This window comes from Diabrotica virgifera, chromosome 8, assembly GCF_917563875.1.
Source record: "Diabrotica virgifera virgifera chromosome 8, PGI_DIABVI_V3a".
Taxonomy (NCBI): Eukaryota; Metazoa; Arthropoda; class Insecta; order Coleoptera; family Chrysomelidae; genus Diabrotica; species Diabrotica virgifera.
Genome location: NC_065450.1, coordinates 127,609,073 through 127,626,717, shown reverse-complemented (window position 1 = coordinate 127,626,717; position 17,645 = coordinate 127,609,073). Strand labels below are relative to the sequence as shown.

Here is a 17,645-nt window from a genome sequence, read left to right as displayed (position 1 = left end):
CTGTTGCCCGAAAACAGAAAAAAAAATGTTTATATCATAAATTAACATTGATTTCCGCTTAACTTAAATGTTCAAACTTCCAGGAGGCAGGAAAGATAGGACTCGAGTTCTCTGAAAAGACAATTTTTATTTAATGTGGTTAAGATAAACATCTGAATAGAGGATAATTACCATTTCCGAAAAAATGTATTTTTAAGGAATTATTTCATGAATTCTGAAGCTTTTTTTGTCGGGGCTGTTTTGTCGGGGCTATTTTGTCGGGGCTATTTTGTCGGGGCTATTTTGTCGGCGGGCTATTATGCCGCGGCTATTTTGTCTGCAGGCTATTTTGTCGGAGCTATTTTGTGTGCGGGATATTATGTCGGGGCTATTTTGTCGGAGCTTTTTTGACGGGGCTATTTTGACGGGGTACCCGTTTTCATAGTCTTCCCACTGATCGTCTTCCTATTTAGTCCAAGTAATGAAGCTTAAAATACGACAAAACCTCTCAATTTTTACAGAATGGATCGATTTGCTCGAAAATTTGAAAATAAGTAGTTGATAGTCCAAGTATCAAAATCTATATGATACCAAAAGGCGCTTTTACCATGGGGGTGGTTGCCACCCCATCTCGGGGTGGGAATTTATTATTATATTTTGACCGCAAAAGTTAGTAAAATCATTCATTATAAGCAAAAAATCTATATATTTTTTTGATAAAAAAACGTTTTCGTTTTATCAAAACAACTTTATTTAATAAAAATGTACCTTTTAAAAAAATAAACAAAACCGTTTTTTTTTAATTTTCTTTAAGACCAATAGTAATCGAACTATATTTTATTAGATGTTAACTCTTCTTCGTGAAATGCTAAATATTGTAGTTTCAAAGTCAAAAGACGAAAAAAATATGCATTTTTCGAGGATAACTTGTTCAAACTATTAAAGTATTTAAAAACATCTATGTCCATAAATAAAAAACAAGTCTTTAGCTAAAAAATTGGGAAGCAGAATCACTGATAATTGGGATCCATCCACCGAAATACGTTGCAGAATTGCTCAAGCTAAAATCAGCATTTTTCCGTTACAAGAAAATTCTATGCGGTCATGACATAAATTTGAGTCTTAGGACAAGAGTTTTAAAGTGTTACGTGTTTTCCGTTCTTCTCTACGGAGTTGAGTCATGGACCTTAACAGGAAGAATGCTTAAGATGGTTGAATCCTTTGAATTATGGTGCTATCGAAGAATGCTGAGAGTAAACTGGATGGACAGGGTGCGTAATGACATTATTCTGAGCAGGATAAAGAAAGGCAGAAAACTGGTAAAAATGATAAAGTCTAGAAAACTCGAGTATTTGCGCATGTTTGTAGACATCCGGAAAATATAGCATTCTACATCTAATTATGCAGGGTAAAATATTAGGCAGAAGAAGTCGAGGAAGAAGAAGAACATCTTGGTTAAGAAATTTGAGGCAATGGTTTGGTCACACTTCGGAATCGCTCTTCAGAGCTGCTGCGAATAAAGTTATGATAGCCAACATGATCGCTAACGTTCGATAAACGGACATAGCACCCGAAGAAGAAGCTAAAAAAATTAAGTAATTGAAAAAGACTGTATGACTTGTACACACTTCTAAGTAGGTCAAACCGGCAAAGAGGTGTATGTTCTCAAAAAAATTGATAGTGTGTAAAAAATGTTTTTATTAATTAGCTAAGTACTTTCAGTACATCACGTGCCATTATCAGAGCTTGGTCCTATAGGTACTTATTACCTATAAATCCTTCATAGACGAGCAATTGCTAAACAACACATTAAAATGTATAGATACTGGGCGAAGCCACAGATCTCGGGTGTAAAAACTCTTTACAATTAATAAATTCACATCTAAATTCTTTTTTATTTTTAAAAGACAATATGGTTGCGCTACACTTTAACAATGGTGTATTTATGTCCCATAATCAGGCTCAATACAAAAGTTTGTTTAAAAAAAACAAATCTAGAAAAAAATCGGTATACATCCAAATAAAAAGAACCATTAAATTTATGACAGACTGATCTAATGAACCCTCTGACCAGAATGATATTTTTTTAAAGTGTGTTCAGTGTTCATGATAATTTATGTGTATATAATTGTCCATATTTTAATAATTTTAACTACTATAAAATATTTTATATAAATTTAACAACTTATTACAATCCTAATGGTAGGGGAGGCAAGTATGCTAAATTTTCAGTTACTCTGGCGTTATGAGGAGCTATTGGGTTGTGAAGATTAGGTCCTAAACCCAAAAAAAGTTTTACGTGTGCTTCGGTTAGTAGAGAGGTTTTTTTGAATTTAGCTTAGGTTAGATAGTTTAAGTTAAGTTTTCCATTTTAGTGGCCACTTTCCATTTTTTAATTTAATTTTCCATTTTCAACAATCGTTTTTTTCTATTATAGATTATTTCATTCATAGGAGATTCTGACCAACAGAAAGCTACAGAAATAAAAATTTATTTAATATCCCATCGTCAAGTATATTACGTCGAAAAAATACTTTGCTACGAAAAAATACATATAGGGAAGGTTGTTCGAACGCTAATCAAGAAATTGATTATAATTAAGTCCCCTTAACAACCATCAAATAACAACACCCCTCATTCGTACGTCAATCAGTTGATTGTAATCAATTATGTTAATGATCATTATGATAATTAACACAATTAATTGATTAGTTAAATATTAATTATTAATTAACATAACAATTATTAACATAATTGATTAATAAATCTCATAATTGTAATCAATTAAGTTTTCAGCGACCCAAACAAAGTTGACATTGACAGTTGGTGACAGTAATTAAATATTTGATAATGATCAGTTAATTCCATTTTTGATTAGCGTTCGAGCAACCGGCCCTCAGTGACATTAATGACAATTAATGTTTTAAAAATTATAAAAGTGATGACTTTCAACCGTCAAATATTTATAACAACTGTGTGTTTAATTGTACTAATTTGTACTTACATAAATAAATCACAATAAAATTTTGGTTTTGAACAGTTTTATTCATGAAATAATCGCAACAAACTGCACTCGATCTCTAAAATTATTATCGAATTTTTGCCCTCGTGACACTTTGACATAATTTTACTCCCCTTCGGGTCGTGAAATTAAAACTGTCAAAGTGTCACTGGGAAGAATTCGATAATTACTACTGCTAATTATTAGGTATATAGATATTAAATATATAGATAATTATATATTACCTACCCATAATTAGAAAAATGTCTCGAAAAAAAGTTAGTAATTTTTACGTAAGGAATCAAAATCTGCAATAAAAAATGGGGGCTCATATTTAAGATTTTAAAGTAATCCCTCACCCCACCTCCGTGGGTGGTCGTATTTGATGTCATTCGATAAATAAAAAAATATTGAACACGTATTCTTCAATTTTTTGATCTAATGTTCATTTTGCGAAATATCGCGGGGTCCTCTTTTAAAATTTTAAAGTTACCCCCCACCTGTCTCCGTGGGGTTCGTGTTTAGTATCATTCGATAGATTTTTGAAAAATATTGAACACGTATTTTTTTAGTTTTTCGATCTGATGCTCATTTCGAGAAATATTCGCTTTTTTGTGAAACTTGGTGACTCACCCATTTCCCTACGCCCCGCTCAAATCGTCAGATTATTAAAATATACACTGTTTTGAATGTGTTTAACTTACCCTATCTTAATCTGACGATTTCGAGTTTTTCTAAGGATACATATTTTTTTCGGACACCGTTAACGAACTTCCCTTTATTAAGAGTCAAAATATGGTAAAGGTTCATTTACAGGGTACACGATGTCTCCCTATATAATTTTCTTACGCGCTCGAGTAACTGCAAAATTCTCCGCTTGGGCTCCCCCTACCATAATGACAACATACGACTAGAACATATTTATTTAATACGTACATAGTGTATTTTCATTTTTTTTAGTATTTTCATTATATTGTAAAACACAACATACCTACACACGGGAAATAACCCCTCTACATCTGTGTAGATGTGTCCTACTAGGAGGAGATGGAGAGTGTATATAGAGTATAATCTTTTATACCGATATCTTCTAGATTTGATTATTTTCAAACAAACTTCTGTATTGGGCCTGATGATGGGACATAAACACTGTAAGTCCTGAAACCGGTCGCCTTTTTTACCAACAAATAATAGGCGAAACAATAAAGCACTAAAATCGGCCTTACTTCCGAAAAAAAAAACGACAAGACGGATCTTAATAATTTTCTGCACTCGATTCAATGCGCCAGGAAACTTTGTGACCCCGAGCCATAATATAATATGGAAAAACTACATTCAAAAAATGCATTTTTAAAGTGCATCTCAAACAGACAATAAAAGAAAATTCGGAACTCGTCAATTATCTGCGGAAATGAATTCAGTTTTGTTATTCGGGAGTTTTTGTTGTCGCTGAAAACGCATATGACATCGAAAGTGATCTCCGGAATGCCCAGGGTACCTACTGTTTACCTCGTCTTGGGGAGTTTTCGGCAAATTCATTAAAAAATTAGTCAAAAATCATTACTCGGGGGTTTTTGGGGTCGCTAACGACAAATATTACATCGGGAGTGATCTCCGGACTACCTAGTGCCCAGGGTACCTCCTGTTTACCTCGCCTTGTTAAGTTTTCGGCAGAAAATTTATTAAAACATTAGTCAAAAATTAATACTTAAGGGTTTTTGTGTCGCTGACGACGAATATGACATCGGAAGTGATCTACGGAGTACCTGGTACCCAGAGTGCCCACTGTTTACCTCGTTTTCTTGAGTTTTCAGCAAATTCATTAAAAAATTAGTCAAAATTCATTACTCGGGGGTTATTGGGGTCTCTCACGACGAATATGACATCGGAAATAATCTCCGGAATACCTCGTCCCCAGGGTACCTACTGTTTAACTCAACTTCTGGAGTTTTCTGCAAATTCATTAAAAAATTAGTCAACAATCATTAGTCACGAGATAAATAGTAGGTACCCTGGGCACCAGGTACCCTGGAGATCACTTCCGATGTCATATTCGTCGTCAGAGACCCCAAAAGCCCCCCAAGTAATGAATTTTAACTAATTTTTTAATGAATTTGCCGAAAACTCCAGAAAACGAGGTAAACAGTAGGTACCCTGGGTACCAGGTACTCCGTACATCACTTCCGATGTCATATTCGTCGTCAGCAACCCAAAAACCACCGAGTAATGATTTTTGGCTAATTTTTTAATGAATTTGCCGAAAACTCCAGAGGAAGTAGGTACCCTGGGCTCCAGGTATTCCGGAGATCACATCATATTCGTCGTTAGCGACCCCAAAAACCCCCCGAATAATGATTTTCGGCTGATTTTTTGATGAATTTGCCGAAAACTCCACAAGAGGTAAATATAGGTACCCTGGGCACCAGGTACTCCGGATATCACTTTCGATCTCATATTCGTTTTCAGCGACCCCAAAAACCCCGAGTAACAAAATTGAACTTATTTCCACCGATAATTGATGAGTTCTGAATTTATTTTATTGTCTGTTTAAGATGCACTTCAAGAATGCATTTTTTGTATGCAGTTTTTCAATATTATATCATCGCTCTGAGTCACAAAGTTTCCTGGCGCCTTCACCAATCGAATGTAAAAAGAATTACACAGACCAACGATGAAAAAACTTTTTTGATAAGATTACCTCTATCTTATGTATTTTAGTGTGCTGAGTCCGAAAAGCATATTAAAAATGCTGTATCACCCACCATTCTTTCAAAATTTAACATTTAAAATTGCATAATTACCTTTGAAACCAAGATGACTACTAAGGAAAAAGAAGCTTGTATTGCATTCAAAAAAGTTGTAACCAAGTTTTTAGGTAATGTGAAAGACCCTAACTACGATCTTATATTAGCTAATTTATTAGATAAGTTTTTTAAGATATTAGATAAGATTTAAGGTTTGGGATGTCAAATGAGCCTCAAAATCCAAATTTGCATAACCATCTTGACTTTTTCCCTGAAAATCTGGGTGATGTCAGTGAAGAACAAGGCGAACGATTCCACTAGTATATCAAGGTGATGGAGAAACGATACCAGGGATGTTGGAACACCAACGTGATGGGTGACTACTGTTGTTCACTTCATCGGGAACAACAAGGTGCCTCGCATAGGAGAAAAAGCTACTTCAGAAGTTTTACATAAAAAAAAAGAAAGAAAATACAAAAGCATTGGGTCGTGAAATTATTGCACAGACCTATACTATTACAAAATAAAAATTAGATAATAGCTATTTGTATAACAAGGGAGAAAAGTGCTTCTTTTCCTCCCGAGAATGAAGTTTACTGCCCGACGCGTAGCGGAGGGCAGTAATCATTCAAGGGAGGAAAATGCACTTTACTCCCATGTTATACATATGGTTTTTCCACCTTCCTCAAATAACAAGTAATTTTATCATTTTTACTTAATTTATTTATGTAACTAACCAACAAAATTTATTAGAACTAAAACTAGCAAGTAGGTACAATATAACTGTCAACTGTCAAATATAAGTCAAATTATTAATGTAAACATTGTTAAATCAGAATAACAATTTACTGTTTTTTACCATTCTGCAAAATACAGAGTGTTTTTAAATAAACGTTAAAATGTATAGATACTTACGTAATAGAAAATAGATATTGTACAGGGCGTCAATCATTAAGTTATATTTCATGAATGAAATACCATGACGTCACTTTTACTTTTCCTCACTAGGGAGGAAAAATATTTTCCTCCCTAGGGAGGAAAAGTACAACTTTGCTCCCTACAATCAGATCCGGAAAAGTATACTTTCGGTAGAGGTAGGTGGAAAAAGGTTTTTTCTACAACCATGTTAAAAATTCAATTTTTAGCACTCCATACGAGCGTTAAAAATGCTACTTTAAGGCACTAGTGCTTTAAAAATTTTATGGCACTGCAATTCATATTGACCATATAGACAATTTTGATGTAATGTCAAAAAAATATAAAAATGGAATGTCAGTCAAGTTCAAGTAAAAGTTTTTGTAGTTATTGTCCTGTAATTACGTTTGTAGAAAAAATATTGTATGATATGCGTGTTAAAAAGTACATTTTTAAGGCACTCATGTGAATTGCAGAACTCGCTACCGCTCATTCTGCAAACTTTCACATGCGTGCCTTAAACGTGTACTTTTAACACTTATATCATAAATAAATAAGTAAAAATACTCTGCTACGCAAACGACGCAATATTGATAGCCCAAGATGAAGATAGTCTGCAAAGATTAGTCCACAGATTTAACATAAGAGCAAAAGAATTCAATATGACAATTTCATCTCAGAAAACCAAAACAATAGTAATCAGTAAAGAACCAATCAGATGCAAAATATAAATTGATGGCATTAGTATTGAACAAGTAATGGAAGTAAAATACCTTGGAATTACATTGTCAAGTTACGGAGACATAGACAAAGAAGTGAGAAATCTAGTACAAAAAGCAAATACTTAATAACACCATATGGCGAAACCGACATATTAACACTGAGATGAAGTCAAGAATTTATAAAGCCAGTGTAAGACCAATAATGACATATGCATCAGAAACAAGACCGGATACAGCCACAACATAAAGACTATTGGAAACGGCAGAGATGAGAGTACTGAGAAGAATTACAGGAAATACACTGAGCGATCGAAAGAGAAGCGGAGATATTAGAAGACAATGTAACGTACAGTGTATAAACGAATGGACACTAAATAGAAAAAAAGAATGGAACAACCACATAACCAGAATGGGGGAGACACGTGTGGTCAAAATAGCACAAGATAAATCACCAATCGTCAGAAGAAGTATCGGCCGACCGCGCAAAAGATGGAGTGACAACCTTCCATAGAGGTATCAATCCGCCAATGAACAAGCAGAATTGCTTATAAAGAGGAAGAAGAAGAAGAAAATATCATAAATAACTATTATTCTAATAATTTATCATTTTAATGTATTTCGGTATTTTGTCTTTTTCAAATTATTATAATGTATAATAAACCAGTGTCATATTATGAAAAAACTATGGGTGATACGTAAAATCTAATTTCAGATTCTTTTTTAGCGCCAAAAAATACATACTTTTAGGATTCAAATAATTTTGTAAGAAAAGTTTTATAATTTTTTTTTGTTGGCCTGTGTTATTAACATCCATCTTGTCGTTTATTTTTTGGAGGTTCAGTGCTTTATTGCTTCGACTGTAAGTCCAATATAAGATTGTAAGTATTGATCTTTTTTCATAACTCTACTTTGAGTCTTATTCTAAGGCTCATAGCTTAAAGTTATATTCTTTCTAAAGTCAAAAATAAGGTCAATTTGGATATCATAACTTCAAAAATGTTGTAACAGGCTTTTCTTCTTCGTAGGCCTGTTTGTATCCACTCCTAGACAAAGGCCTCCCAATCAGTTCTCAATTCTTCTCTTTTTTGTGTTATTTGGTTCCAGTTTCTCCCCATTTTGCTTTGATGTCGTCTAGCCATCGTTTTTGTGGACTTGATCTACTACGACTGTGCCTCCAATGTACAATGTTTCTCGTCCACCTTTCGTTGTTTTGCCGTGCCACGTGTCCTACACAATTCCATTTCATTTGCGCAATTCTTCCATTTATATCTTCCACCTTCGCCCTGCTTCGAACGTCCTCATTTCATATATATGCTCCCTCAGTAGACAAGGCGAAAACGGCGGGTTCTTTGGTGAAAATATTTCCATAACATTTTTTTGCATAATCACATTCGTGGGACATTCCAGAATAAGATTAAAGAAGTCGCCCACGCGAAAAGTAGTCCAAATTTTTTTAACATTTTTTTTATCAAATTGCAAAAAATTAATATTTTCGGCCCGGACAGTTTTTTTTAGGTTTTTTGAACCATTCTGGATAAAAAAGGTCTCTTGTAATTTTTCTCTAAAGGATTGTTTTCGAGGTAAAAGCATTTTAAAATTGAAAAAAACTAAAAATGGCGATTTTCAAGGCTTAATAACTCGGATAAAAGTTATTACTATGAAAGTCAGAAAGTGACTAAATCAAAGTTTATGTAGCCCCCTTACAAGATCCTGAAGAAATTTTTGTCATTATTTGATTACTAAGCTGTTATTTTTAAGTAATAATAATGAGCGCCATGCACGTATTAGGCAGCCGTCCATGATGAGTGCGAAAGAAATGCCATTGAGGCAGTCCAATGGAGCATCTCACTCGCATTCACATTTACAGCTGCGTCAATACGATGTTACCTCTCATTATTAATAATTAAAAATAACAGCTTAGTAATAAATTAATGACACAAATTTCTTTAGGATTATGTAGGGGGGGCTTTAAATTTGATTTAGTCACTTTCTGACATTCATAATAATAATTTTTAACCGAGTGATTAAGTCTTAAAAATGGCCATTTGCGAGTATTTCAAATTTCAAATTGCTTATAACTCGAACACGATCAACTTTAGAGAAAAATTACAAGAGACCTTTTTTATCCCGAATGGTCCGAAATATCTAAAAAAAGTTGTCCGGGCCGAAAACATTAATTTTTGCAATTTGATTAAAAAAAATCGCTTTTAAATAAATTTGGACCACTTTTCGCGTGGGCTACTTCTTGAACCTTATTCTGGGATGTCTGACGACTGTGATTATGCAAAAAAATCTCATGGGAATATTTTTTCCAACGAACCCGCCGTTTTCACCTTATCTACAGAGATACTCCTCAGATAGCTCGTTCGATCGCTCTCCGTGTCGTTCTCAATCTATTGGCTGATACCTCGGTAAGTGTAAAGGCGGAGATACATATGCGCTCTGCTCGGTGTGCGAGTTGCTCGCGCGCAGCGTATTCGTCAGATTAGTACGTGTTTTCAAGTGACGCACAAACGGCACGCACACGGCGTACCACGATCTAAATTCTGTCGGTTTTTCAACAAACGCTTTGATGGTTCGCAATACGTATTTGGACGGGTTTGCGAGTGGTTTGTTGGTTTTGGCGCGCATGAGTTGAATATTTGTTAGTAATGGAATGGTCGGAACTGTCGGAAGGAAATTGATGTTTACCGTGGAAAATCATTATTGTGGGATCCTCAATAAAGAACCATTTAATTTAAAGAAACAACTTAAATCCGATCTGAACGGAAATAGAAGCTGAAATAAAAAAATGTACATGCGGACCTTTTTAAAAAATGTTAGTTCATTGTTGTACTAAAAATAACATGTATTAAAAATAAGATTTACTATTTTATTTGGGCATAAGCCACAATTCGAGTTTGAAATCAAGTTTACTTGACCTTTCGACTTTTACTTCGGAAATAGTTATCAATATCAAAAAAACATTCATAAGCAGATATATATTATGTGTCACCGGAAAGCGAAATAGGTAACGCACGACTTGGAGAACCTATAGTTTTCTAACTTCGTGTCTGGTGAAGCAACGCAGTTGAAACAAGCGGATATATTATAATTGTGTCACCGGAAAGCGAAAAAGGTAAGGCACAACTTGGAAGACCCAATAGTTTTCTAACTTCGCTTCTGGTGAAGCAACAGAGTTGGAACAAGCAGATATATTATAATTGGGTCACCGGAAAGCCAAAAAGGTAACGCACAACTTGGAAGACCCAATAGTTTTCTAACTTCGCTTCTGGTGAAGCAACGGAGTTGGAACAAGCAGATATATTATAATTGGGTCACCGGAAAACGAAAGAGGTAACGCACAACTTGGAAGACCCAATAGTTTTCTAACTTCGCTTCTGGTGAAGCAACGGAGTTGGAACAAGCAGATATATTATAATTGGGTCACCGGAAAGCCAAAAAGGTAACGCACAACTTGGAAGACACAGTAGTTTTCTAACTTTGCTTCTGGTGAAACAACGGAGTTGGAACAAGCAGATATATTATAATTGGGTCACCGGAAAGCCAAAGAGGTAACGCACAACTTGGAAGACCCAATAGTTTTCTAACTTCGCTTCTGGTGAAGCAACGGAGTTGGAACAAGCAGATATATTATAATTATGTCACCGGAAAACGAAAAAGGTAACGCACAACTTGGAAGAGCCTATAGTTTTCTAACTTCGCTTCTGGTGAAGCAACGGAGTTGGAACAAGTAGATATGTTATAATTGTGTCGTCGGAAAGCGAAAAAGGTAACGCACATCTTGGAAGAGCCTATAGTTTCCTAACTTCGCTTCTGGTGAAGCAACTGAGTTGGAACAAGCAGATATATTATAATTGAATCACCGGAAAGCGAAAAGGTTAACACAGGGCTTGGAAGAACCTATAGTTCTCTAATTTCGTTTCTAGTGAAGCTACGCAGTTGAAACAAGCAGATACATTACAATTGTGTCACCGGAAAACGAAAAAGGTATCGCATGACTTGGAAGTACCTATAGTTCTCTAATTTTGTTTCTGGTTGTAGGAACAAGCAGATATATTATGGTAGGGGAGCAAAGTATGCTAAATGTGCAGTCACTCGAGCGCTTTTGGGACCTATTGGGTTGTGATTATTAGGTCCTAAAACCAAAAAAGTTAAGTAAAATTTTCCATTTTAGTGGGGACTTCCCATTTTTTAATTTAATTTTCCATTTCCAACAATCTTTTTTCCGATTATAGCGCCATCTATCCATAATTCAAAAAATGTTTCGAATAAAAGTTGTTTATTTTTATACAAACAATCCAAATCTGCAATAAGAAACGGGGTCTACCATTTAAGATTTTAAAGTAACCCCCCACCTCACCTCCGTGGGGGGTCGTGTTTGGAACCATTCGATAGATTTTTCAAAAACATTGATAAAGTGTATTTTGCAGTTTTTCGATATGATGTTTATTTTGCGAAAGATCGCGGGATTTGTATTTAAAATTTTAAATTTACCCCCCACCCCTCTCCGTGGGAGTCAAGTTTGGTATTTTTCGATAGATTTTTGAAAAATATTGAACACGTAGTTTTTAGTTTTTCAATCTGACGTTCATTTCACGAAATATTCGCTTTTTTTTTGTGAAACTTTTTGACTCACCCATTTCCGTACGCCCCGCTCAAATCGTCATATTTTTGAAATATAGACTCTTTTGCATGTACTTAACTTACCTTATCTTAATCTGACAATTTCGAATATTTTAAGGATAAATTTTTTTCCGGCCCCCCCTGAACGAACTCCCCTGTGTTAAGAGCCAATAGATGGTGGAGGTACATCTGCAGGGTACCACGTTTCTCCCCATATGATAATCTGACGCGCTCGAGTAACTGCAAAAATCCCCGCTTGGGCTCCCCTACCATTATATTTGTGTTGCGAGGAAGCGAAAAAGGTAGTTCCCGAAATGTTCCCAAACTGTGGCTTATTCCACATAAAATAGTAAATTGCATAAGATGACACAAGAAAATACTTTCAGAACAATACCAAAATAAGATGTAGTAGAAGTACAGGACAGAGACATGATTATCTACAATTACTAAACGTTCGTAAGTTTCCTCTGGATCGTCAAAATGAAAAATTTTAACGAACAATAACCGCGCCACGAACGTGCGGCGCACACACGGCGCGGAGTTCGCGGCGCGGATATCTGTCTCCGCCTTAATGGTCTCTCATAACTAACCGTTAAATACTCTTTTATTTAGATTTATCGGTATCTTTTTATCACTGAGCCTTCCTACTGCTGCTAAAGTCATTCGGATTATTCTAGTTATCTCTGCCGTTTGATTCTATTTGCCTAGTGTGATCGTGTGACCTAGGTATATACACTTTTCGACACTTTCGATTTCACTACCATCTAAGTCGATTGTGATATTTTGATTTGTGATCACCATCTCTTTTCTTTTATTTAAATTCAAAATCAATCCTTGCGTTATTTATTTCTTCTAATGCGGCACAGACTTCTATGGAATCGAATGTCTTATTGTAATGCACAAATGCCAAATGAACAGTTTCATTGTATTCGTTACACTTTTCAATAAATGTCCTTATTGTCTGTAGGTGTTCTACGGTACTATAACCTTTGCGGAATCCCGCTTTTTCAAACTATCGAATTTATTTGATAGTCTGTTAGTAATTATTTTAATAAACAGTTTGTACGGATGTGATAACAGGCTTATTGGTCTGTAATTTTCGAGTTTGTGTTTGTCGCCTTACTTATATAGTAAAAGTACCTGCGCATTTTGCCAAGAGGTTGGAATAGCGCCTCGTTAGGATGTAGCAGGTTGTCATGGAAAATATGCAGTAAATTTTTGAACATAGCATATTGGCATAATAATCTATCGATTAGAACAAGTTTCAGCTTATGGGTATGGATAATTGTATCGAAATACTAACCGTAGGTAAAGAGTAAAGAGAAAACCCATTTGTATATTTAGAAATATTTTTCTAAAATTCGCAAATTATAATTCTCAAATCTTTCAATAGTCACGTAGAAAGCGTTATAGTTTATTGTCGTCACCCATAAAAGTTCGTGAGACCGGAAAGGATTAAGTTTCTCGATATGAGATGATTCACTTGCCGAATACGCCGATTTAGGAATTTACGTTTTTAAATTTAAACATAACAGATTTTTATATAATATCAGACGACAAGATGGGGTCCTTGTTCGATTGCCCACGCCCCGCAAGTTTCATCGACGAGGGTAAGGAATCGACCTTTTTCAACAAAGGCCACCCGCAGTTTATTTTATATTTCCTTTATGTTATTACTTAAATTATAAATAATTAAATTGTACCTGTGTATCTTCAAGTTCTTCGTCTTCTTTTTCATTTATAGACTTGTTAGCTTCACTGAATTTCCTGCTCCGTCGTCTATTACCTGAAAAATTATAAAAACTGATAAAAAATGTAATATGTTTTCTAATAATTAAGTATGAAAATAAAAATCTGCACTAGGATAAATGGAGTATAAAAATAAATGAACATAGCTGAATAATATTCGATATGCTGAAGATGTTATTCTGTTAGCAGATACAAAAACTATAGATAAAACATTGATGTGTGAAAAATTTTGTTATGAATGAGTGGATAATAATGGCATGATGAAAAACGCTTTAAAAGTATTGGTATACACTTCGAATAACTATTATAGGCTATGAAGAATAACTTTTAAGCGTAAAAAGACGGATTTTCTACATGTATATGACCCTCTCTACAATACGTTTAACGTAGAATTAGGTCTTTTGCCTTGTAGTTTCATTGACTTGTCATTCTTCTTCTTCATGCATCATGTCCTTTCAGAACGTTTGTTACCATCATAGCTATCTTAATTTTATTCACTGCTACTCTAAATAGCATGATTGTATCAACACCTTCACCAATCTCGCAAGTTCTTCAACCATGAGGTTCTTCTTCGTGCTGGACTGCGTTTTCCTGCTATTTTCCCTTGGATAATATTTTGTAGCAACCTATATTTGGGACCTCTCATTACATGTCCGAAATACTCCAGCTTTCTCTTTTGGATGTTTTTTATAATCTCAGTAGTCTTGCTGAGACGTTTTAGTATTGTGGAGTTTCAAATTTTCTCCACCCAAGAAACTTTTAAAATTCTGACACCATAAAGTAAGACCGAGAACACGTAGCAGAAAAGTAGGCGAATCCCCGATTTCAGGGCTCTGTCTCTGTATTTAGAACTTGTCATTAGCCCAAAGGTATAGGGGCAAAAGAGTGAACTTGAAATTTTATATGAATTTTTTATATGAATTTAAAGAACCATGAATGCTTAGTATTGCTACAATATACAGTATATTTCACGAATTTGTGCCTCTTATTGATAAGGGATGGAAAGCTTTGACATATAGCCCGATCAAAGAACAATCTGACCCCAAAAAAATAAAGGAAGGATGAAAATTTGGAAATAGGTAGTTGAAATTGTCTATTATTATATAAGAAAAAGTTTACAATTCTACATCCCTTCCATTTTACAAAAATGAAGGGGAATACCCCCTCTCGGGGGCGAAAAATATACATTCAAAAATAAGTCCGGAATTGGATAAAATGACTGATTCTAAGCAAGTTTTGTTCTATAGAGTTTTTTCCCTAAGTCAATACTTTTCGAGTTATTTGCAAGTGAATACGTTCATTTTTAACAAAAAAATACATGATTTTGGACGGTTTTTGGCAAACAACTCAAAAAGTAAGTATCTTATCGAAAAAAAATTCTTAGTAAAAATATAGCTTATAAAAAAGTGAAAAAAATGTTTCCATGGAGTCTATAGACCAAGTAGAAGCAAAGTTGTAGCTAATGAAAAGTAGTTTCTTCTTCGTCAAATTCCAAATCAAGTGTTTCAACGTGAAATAACCAAAAAACGGAGCACTTTTCGGAGAAAATTCGTTACAACTTTTTTAAAGTGTTTAAAAAAAGGTTTATTTTTGTTTTTTAAAAAAACTTCTGACATTAAAAGTAAGTGAGTTACGCTCAAAATGTTGTTGGCCCCTTTTATTTTTTGGTAAAGAGAATTACGAAATCACCCCCTAATTAGCATCCCAAATAAATTTAATCGTTACCGCTTCATAAGTTACTTTTCTTATGTATTCTTATTATATATACAATTAAAGCGTCTGTAAAATCTAATGAGGCGAAAGTTGAAACTTTAGAAAAGAAACTTGAAGGGTTACAAGAAAAAATTAAAACCATGTGTGGAAATGGAAGTGAAGAGATAAGAAATCAAAGTGTACCTATTATCAAAGATGAGCAAGATATGTTCCTGGAATGAGAAGATAGAAGTAGTCGATCTAAAAATATACTAATCTATAATGTTGATGAGAGCCAATCTAAGGTTACTAATGAGAGAATAGATCATGACAAGGCAAATACTCGAGAAGTATTAACGAAACTTGAGGTTGGAGCAACTGAGTTTAAGGCTTTGAGGGTAGGACGTGGTAAAAGCAGTAGTGACAGGCCAAGACCACTTAAGGTAATTTTTCAAAATAATACCACAGTGATTGCATGTCTTAAAAACAAACATAAGTTGAAGCCATCGAGCATATTGATTAAATCAGATCTTACTGAAATGCAACGAAATCATCTCAAGAAATTATATGAAGAACTTGATCTTGATAGGCGAAGAAGAAATGGTGAATCAAACTTGGCAATACGATACAAGAATGGTAACCCGTTTATTTCAAAGGTAAAAGAACAAAACCACCAGAATCCAAAAAACTCCCAAATGCGAACATAAGTATGAATAGTCTATCACTTTACTACCAAAATGTGCGTGGTCTGCGTACGAAGCTAAAGGACATATATTTGACATCCTGTTCAGCTACATATGACGTTATTTTCCTAACAGAGAGTTAGCTTGGTCCTGAAATTAAAAGTAATCAAGTTTTTTGTGATTTATATACCGTATACCGTCGGGACCGTGATCATATTTCCAGCGAGAAATCAAGAGGAGGTGGAGTGTTAATTGCAGTTAGAAGTGATATCAGCTCTTGTCTAGTGGAAATTGCCAGTTCAAATGTAGAACAGGTTTTTGCTGGAATTACTATTAATTGCATTAAATATGTTTTTGGCTGTGTCTACATTCCGCCCAGATCTAGATTGGATGTTTATTCCAATCACATTGATACTGTAAAACTAATTATGAATAAGTATAAAGATTCTAAACTAGTATTAGTTGGGGATTATAATCTACCAAATCTGATATGGGACGGTGAGACGACTGCTAAAAATATAAGTAATGATACTGAAATTTTGTTTTGTGACGAGTTAATTTTTTTAGGATTAGGTCAATATAATTATTTTAAAAGCCAGTATGACTCAATTCTTGATCTGTGTTTCTCTGACACTTATTTGAATCTAAAAAAAGCGGAAGCTTTAATGACGTGTGATAGGTATCATCCCTCACTTGAAGCATTAATATTATTTGATAATCAATATATCAGTTTGGAAACTAATATTTATTATAATTTTCACAAGGCGGATTATGGTGCCTTGAATAATTATTTGCTTCAGATCAATTGGATTGAGTTGTACTGTTTAGAGGATGTAAATGACATTTTAGATGCTTTTTATTCCATTATTTGGAACACAATTGAACTTTTTGTACCAAAGATATCTGTAAAAAGATCGAATTTTCCTGTTTGGTTCTCATCTGAACTTAAGAGTAAAGTCATTGCCAAAAAGATTGCGCATAAAAAATATAAAACTACAAATAAGTATCACCACTATATTGAATTTAAAAATTTGAGAGATGAATGCTCATCACTCACTGAGCAGTCTTACAATGCTTACGTTTAAAAGATGGAAGTGAGAATAAATGAGAACGCTGGTGAATTTTGGAAGTTCATCAAAAATAAAACCAACGGACATGGTGCTCTCCCTGGCTCTATGTTTCTAGGTGAGGAAAGTGAGAATGACAAACAAAAAATAACAGAGTTGTTTGCGAAACATTTTGGTACTGTATACAGCACTTTTAATGGTAAATCTCTGGATAACCTGGAGAGTAATGAAATTTTCTCACAACAGCTGGAGGTGGAAATTAGTAACCTCGAAGTCACTTTCGACAATTTACTGAATGTGTTGTTGTCATTAAATGTCAATAAAGGGGCTGGCCCTGATTTGATACCGAATTTGTTCCTAAGAGAAAGTGCAGTCCTTGTGTGAACCATTAGTATATGTTCTTAATAAATCTCTCCAGACGGGAATTTTCCCGAACAGATGGAAACATTCCTTTGTGTGTCCTATTT

The 17,645-nt window shown here is 34.5% G+C and overlaps 1 protein-coding gene across 2 annotated transcripts in view; it reads right to left on the bottom strand.

Annotated features, from left to right (window-relative positions):
• The window catches only part of LOC126890005 (ATP-dependent translocase ABCB1-like), a 225,884-nt gene that overhangs the window by 74,701 nt on the left and 133,538 nt on the right, over positions 1-17,645 (bottom strand). For both annotated transcript variants that reach the window (XM_050658806.1, XM_050658805.1), the window contains exon 11: positions 13,691-13,773. In XM_050658806.1, the coding sequence (XP_050514763.1) occupies positions 13,691-13,773 (83 nt within the window). The remainder of the gene's footprint in view (positions 1-13,690; positions 13,774-17,645) is intronic.